This window comes from Oryza brachyantha, chromosome 4 (assembly GCF_000231095.2).
Source record: "Oryza brachyantha chromosome 4, ObraRS2, whole genome shotgun sequence".
NCBI lineage: Eukaryota > Viridiplantae > Streptophyta > Magnoliopsida > Poales > Poaceae > Oryza > Oryza brachyantha.
The window spans coordinates 3,840,254-3,847,215 of NC_023166.2; the positions used below are offsets into that span (position 1 = coordinate 3,840,254).

At 44.1% G+C, this 6,962-nt stretch overlaps 1 protein-coding gene across 3 annotated transcripts; it reads right to left on the reverse strand.

Annotated features, from left to right (window-relative positions):
* Positions 1-2,716: 2,716 nt before the first annotated feature.
* LOC102712989 (protein GAMETE EXPRESSED 3-like) lies at positions 2,717-6,428 on the reverse strand. Of its 3 annotated transcripts, XR_005811602.1 has the most exons (6): positions 5,465-6,428; positions 3,821-4,098; positions 3,626-3,712; positions 3,451-3,483; positions 3,088-3,369; positions 2,717-2,992 (listed from the first exon to the last, which is right to left on the reverse strand). XR_005811602.1 is itself a non-coding variant. In XM_040523158.1 (5 exons), the coding sequence occupies exons 1-5, from the start codon at positions 5,728-5,730 to the stop codon at positions 3,272-3,274; spliced, it is 762 nt and encodes a 253-aa protein (XP_040379092.1). In that variant the 5' UTR covers positions 5,731-6,428; the 3' UTR covers positions 2,717-3,271. The 3 variants fall into 3 exon arrangements, 1 of the variants encoding a protein (XP_040379092.1); XR_001550187.2 differs by having other exon boundaries at positions 3,088-3,483; positions 3,821-4,102; positions 5,465-6,425; XM_040523158.1 differs by having other exon boundaries at positions 2,717-3,369.
* Between the last annotated feature and the right edge of the window lie 534 nt (positions 6,429-6,962).

Genomic DNA, 6,962 nt, shown 5'->3' on the forward strand with positions numbered 1-6,962 from the left:
ATTGCTGCCTCACGGATCTGGGCGACCTATGTTGCATCTTCTCAAAACCAACTCGAGCAAGCCAGGTTGGAATTTGACATGAACTGGACCAACTAATTTAATAAACTAGTGAGTGTGCACGTGCAAGGCACATTGACATGTATTGGATGGAGCTTATTAAATAAAATCATGTATCATTTGTGTCATGCTCAAAGATGGTTCTTTATTATAATTGTATTACAATGTAACAGATTAAAAAAATACACACATTTTATTCCTTCATCATGTCATGTCATGTGAACTGGCCGATCAATTCCTTTCAGCAGATGAAGTGAAGTAGTGTTTTTCTATTTGGAGCATCCTACATATGATGCCATTCTTCACATAATCATGGATTTGAATGTTGTTCAATAGGTTGTCTCGAACATCTGGATGCACACATACATTACATATTAGAGATTCTCTAAATATTATATTGATCAATTTACTGGAGGGAAAACAAATAAAACGTGTGCATGTACCTTCAAGAGGAGCATTTGGACACAGCGGAAGGCTACTGGTTGTATTGTTGGCACTGATGAGACTTTCTGTAAATTTGATATAGTTGGTTTGTTAAGGCATTTATTAGATAAAAATATAATTAATTTTTATGTGTGAATATAATTGTGTATGCACTCATCTCATGGTTAACTTCTAAAAACCTTGCAACTATAATTGACCTATCTAATTCCTCTTGCATTAGCATTTGTTGACGGTGATCGCCTTGATCACCAAGCATTAGAATAAAACCAATATTCTCCTTGCAAAGTACAAGGGTTTAGTAAGTCTAATATAAAAATTTTAAAATACCCAAATTAAATAATGTTCAAGCATTTTTAGTACCATACATCTAACAACGCTACGTCTCTTCCTCCTGATGGCCAAGCCGGACTGAAGTCCCTTCGCCCTACATTAGCTACCACCCCAATAAAGTCTTCATCAATACAATAATGTTAGCTTAAGCATTGTGCAATAATTAATTATTTAGGACAACCAGCAGAAACACACCTATAATCGTCCCATGGGGCAACGTCATTAGGTTGTTGTATGTCTCAATCCTTGTTGAGATTGTCTAAATAGATTGGCACCTACTTGTTGAGATTGTCTAAATAGATCGGCACCTAGAAATAATACAATCCTCGTTTTTTGCGCGCATGTTTCCCGAACTACTAAATGATATATTTTTTATAAAAAATTTCTATAGGCAAGTTGCTTTAAAAATCATATTAATATATTTTATATTTTTTATAATTAATAATTAATTAATCATGTGTTAATCTATTAATATGTTTCTACGCCGAATAACTAACCCCACTTTTGCTCCAAACAAACGCGGCCCTCTCTAATGGCTCCATTTGTGAATGAGATGGATGTTGCAACCCTATATATTCGTCATATCGGCGCACATTCATATTGCTGTTTTCATTTTCTCTTGTTGAGGTTGCTGTTTCTTTGTCTTGTTGAGGACTCACTTGGCATTTCACTTTCTTGCAGCCTGGATTTGCAAGGCAAAGAGCGATCCATTGAGAAAACGCTTGAGAGAAGATTGCTTAAAGCAGATATAGATGTTCATACAATTTTTCTGGCCTTATTCAACTGTGTTAATTGGAGTCAGTTCAAACATGTATCCTAGTTTGAGTTCAGTTTGTCTGAGCAAACTGAATCTCCATAGTGTTTTTCTTAGCTATTCTTAACCCATTTAAATTTTAATTATTCAACTTGTAGAACATTTGATCAGGAGAGAGTGTGTGTGAGCTGATTTTTAAATTAATAATAATGAATACCCCAATTTCCTTACTGTAAAAGTCATTTCTGTAGCTTAACATTTTCCATTCTAATGTTCCTTCAAATTCAGCAAAACAAGTGCTATCCTCTGCAGCCTTATGAACTTGTGCAGCTGGACCATAAAATAAAAACAACACAAGGCATTGTTAAGAGCAGATGTGCTGCACATAATCAACGGAGTTTAATTCATTCATCAATGGAGCTCTCCATCATAACAACTTCCTAACGAAGAGATAGCCTTAACCATAACAAGCAAATCTTAAACGAAAACTAATCCATTATCTAAATCAACAAGGAAATCTAATAATTGAACTGACCCTGACGAAACTGAAACCACGAAGTTGTTGGCGCCGTTGGGAGGTGCTTCAGTTATTTGAAAGGAAAAGTTCGCCTCCTCTTCAGTGTTCTCTTGTCAGGCGCACTATCACGATGCATGGTCTCCATCAGATATTCCTCCTTTTGTGGTAGTGTGCTGCTACGTCTCAGCATCACAAAATATACTGGATTCGTAGAAATCTGGCATGTAGATTTGACATCAGGTGTGTATTGATCTTGAATTTGCTCCGCTGTATTTGCAGAGTAAGAAGGTCCAGCCTCTTCTGAGGACTGAGTTTGTGCACAACCTCTCATCATCTCCAGAGCTACTGTCACTGTAACTCTCGCTGACCGTATTGAAGATCATAATGCTCTCATTCTGTGAGTTGTGAAATGAATGGGTCCTGTACTTTCTACTACCTCCGTTTCATAACGTAAGATGTTTGAATTTTTTGGATATAGCATTTGACCATTCGTCTTATTTAAAAATTTAGTACAAATATAAAAAATAATAAGTCGTGCTTAAAGTTCTTGTGATAATAAAGTAAGTCACAAGCAAAATAAATGATATTTTCATAATTTTTTGAATATGACAAATGGTTAAACATTTCAAACCAAAAAGTCAAACATTTTACATTATGAAACGGAGGGAGAATTATTGTACAAAGGCAGGATGGTATCAGGCTTCAGGCCTAGCATAACCCTGCCAAGGCTGTATGATGTGCATGGCTTTCTATCAATACATTGCTTAGCCTTTACCATATCACCCAATTGCTCGAAAGCTTAGTTCGAGGAGGCGTCGTGGACAGTCTTCTGCTCTAGCTCTGATATATTATTGCACATGATTTTCCTCTTACTGCGAAGAGAGCGCTAGCTATATTCCAGAAGACAGAGGTGACCTGGAGTTTAGTAAAAACTAATCTGAACAATGTAAAAGTGACAAATAAATTCAGCATCCGATTCACTTACCCTCTTCTCCAGGAACTTTTGCAGGTCATTGTTCTGAAGCTTTTTCTTCCTCCAAAATATGGAGCAAAAGCAGATAGCTATCACTTGTATCACTATGACAATGGGAATGAAGGAGAAGACAACAAAAATGTTGGGTTCGCCTAATGGACGCAAGTAAATTCAGTCGGTAGTGATGCATTCCTAGCTAAACAACAGAAGGGGGCAAAAATATGGGGAAAACTACACCTGAATCATTTCTAAAGTTGGCTTTTACTTTTCTGTAAGTCCAAGGAATCCTTTGCCCTTGCATAACAAGTCTCACTCAGTACAATAACTACAGCTTCAATTGAGGAAACAATGAGATACCTGAGAAAAGAAACATACTTGCCATGTAGCACTGAATAATGCTGCCAGTTCCTGCATCAAGAAATTTCCGAGGAAAAGGCTTTATAAATTAGTTGACATCATGTACCGTGTAATTTACAAATTTGTAGCATATAATTGCTTTTTTGTAAAAGCGTAGTAATTGTTAAGAACTCTAGAGCTAAACAAGACTTACTGGCTGCAGAAAGAACAGTCAAAACAATGGTCTCATCTAGAACAAAACTGTTCAGGTCAGTACTGGACAGAAAAATTGATAATTCTCCTGCAAGAAGATGATTTGTCATATGATAGTCATTTAACTCACTATTTGGTGTGAAAAATAATCACATTTGACCATACAAGGATAATTCAGTAAAAGACAGAAACAAACCTGAATAGTTTCCAATCCAGTGGATTCTTCCATTTGCCAATGTCAACAAACTAAATAAAACACTTGACGACTTCATCACAGATACATAGGTATAATCACCAAGGGTTCGGCTTAATTTTGCCTCCATTATGATCTGGCTGATGTATACTGAAAACCCTGAGCAGTCAAGGACAGGATTTGCATGGATCAATGATCTAGCTGTTGTTTCAAGAAACCTTCTGATGCCACCATTACGAGAGATTGAATACAAGGTCCCATCTAGTGAGCCAATTGATATCCTACCTGTTACAGGCTTACAGTGGTCAAACGAAGCAGCACGGTGACAGTCTAAACTAATATAAGAAGTACCAGTTGATTCTTTCTTAAGTTCACCTAGAAAAATGTACACACGAGTTTCCTTACCGTCGGATCTATCCATCTAACGTTCTAGATCTCAAGTTGGATTAACCATCCAATTAGCACGGCAATCAACAGCCCGCAACCACGACTGTCCCACGCCGCCATGCCTCTCCGGACGCCGCATCACTCTTCCTTGGCCCTCGCCGCATCTTCGCCGGTGCCGCTTCCTCGGCCTGCTGTCGCCGCCGCGCCTCCCCCTCGGTCCTTGCCGGACGCCGCGCCCACTGCCCCTCACCCCACCATCGTCGCCGCCCCTCATCGCGTCTTCGCTGCCCCTACTACCTTGGCCCTCGCCGGATGCTGCGCCTGCTGCCCCTCACCACGTCGTCGCCGCCACGGGCAGCCGCGCCTCCCCTTGGCCCTCGCCGGCCGCCGCGCCCGCTGCCCCTCACGCGTCGTCGCCGCCGCGGGCAGCCGCGCCTCCCCTCGGCCCTCGTCTCTCTGAAATATAGCAGCCAGGACCATGGGTTCACTGCATTGCCTACGCGTGTTTGCATCCATTCTGATCGCCACAGCGTGCTCAGAATCCCCAGGACGGGATGGACTCTACGCAATCGCCTCTGCAAATGGTAAGGTGTATTCTCCCCCAGGTTTCTTATGATTTCTTTTTCTTGTCGGTTGCTTTCTTCTTCCTTGATCTTACTGTCTGAGATTCTTGCTATGGGAGGCGGTTGCAGTTGTGTCTGATGAGATGATCTGAAGTTTTTTTTTCTTCTCTTTGCAGCTAGAGGCCTCCTCCAAGAGTATAATATTTAGTTCATCCCTATTTCTGTCCTATCATCTATTAAAAACATAACCTTAGATGTATGGATTGCATTGTTGTTCTGTTTGTAAGCCTTGTCAGAATGAGTTGTGTTACACAACATATTTGATCAAGTCATGGCATCCAATGGCAATGTTTAATTCCCCTCTTTGCAGCCCATGAATTGGATTCATGCAAGGGATTAAATCATCCTAATAGCAGCCCATAATATGCTTTCATGCAAAGATTTTAATCAGGCATCAACAAGCCACTAAATCACCCCTATTCATATGGATTGATGATGTTTTATGTATTTGTTACAGCCACTTTTAGTAGGCTGAAAATCTCTCTATAAAAGGAGAGATTTTGATCAATGGAATACACACAACTCTCACTATTCAGCTCTCTCTCTCTTTGTCTCAATCTCTAGATTTCTAACACGTTATCAGCCGCTCTAGCAAGTTGAAGCAAGGAAGAAAGGGTAAGAATGACTAGAAACTCACCCGTTTCCGTTGATGGTGACTCTTCCCTTCCACGTCATCACCGAGCACGTGGTCTGCGGCGCATTATGCACCAGCAGCTCGACGAACTCCTGCGAGCTCCCATGCGTCGTCTTCGACGTCGCCGAGCCCGTGCTCGTGGGAATACACGAGCTGACAGCACCAACTCTAGTACCTTTGCAACACGCCAAGGTCCATCGGTTCTGCCAACCCCCTGCACCGCACCAGGACGCATCCTGGTGGAGTCGCCACAACACTGTGAGTCCCATGGGTGGACTGCACGTGTGCGACTGCAGCCCGACGGGTTGCAGCAGGCGGTCCCAGCCGTGGTGAGGTCATTCTGTCCTCACCATGGCTGGACAACCCACACTCGTCGTTCTCCGCCACGCCACGCCTTGTCTCCCTCGCCATCCCCGGATTACTCGCCATCGACTCCACCGCATTCCCCGACGCCGGTTAATCCGTTGGATTTCCTCATCAGAGGAACCATCGCCGCACGCCGTGGAGCCCTGCCCTTCTACATGGCAGCAGGGGGCTCTAACAGCCCCGTGATTGCCCCTCCATCTCCACCACCGCGCCCAGGCCGCATCATCAAATCAAGACCGGGCATGTCCTGGCTAAGATGAGTGCCGGTGGCAAGGCCAGCCGTCCCCCACCCTCGGGTGAGAGGGAGGCCTGAGCAGGGAGGAGGATGTGGTCCAGGAGGACGGAGGCGGCGGCGGTCCAAGTCGGCGGCGGCGGGAGCCATGGCGGCGGCGGAACCCTACCGGCAACAGCCGGTGGCCGGGCGGCGTCCGACCCTCGGAGACCCGGCAGCAGCCGGCGGTCGCGGCTCGGCGGCGCCCTCCCGCGTCCTTGGCGGTCGGCTGGGCGGCGTCCTGTCGGCCGGGCGGCGGCCGGGCGCCGTCCCCTCGACGATGGCCTCGGTGGCGGACCGGTGGTTCGGCGGCGCCCTCCCGCGGCGTCCCAACGGCGGCGGACCGGCGGAAGCGGCGGCACTCGCCGGCGGCGGCGGCGGCGGCGGCATATGGAAGCGGCGGCGTGGGGGGGAAGGGCTAAACCCTGCCCGTTCCCCCACCGCCCCGCCCCCCCTTTGTCCTCTGCCCTAGCCGGCCTATTGGGCCGGCCTGTTCCCAACGGGCCACAACCATGCCACCCACCTCCTGGACTGAATAAGTGGTGGGCCGAAAAATAAATTATTTCGGCCCAACACCCAGTTATCTTTTTATTTATTCAGTACTTTAGTAAATTTGCTTTATAATTCCTGTCATTAGAACTTTTTACTTACGGCAAATAACCAGAGATATTATATTTGCTTTTAGCACCATGTAATTCGCTGTTCTTATATATATCAGTTTGTTTACATCACTTCAAATATTCCAATGAAGTTTATGTTTACCAGTTCTTTAATTATTTAAATATTTACAAAGCACTTTGTATATATATGTATGCATATGTTATTCCTTTAATGTAATTCTTTAAATTAGAATATTTATTTGAA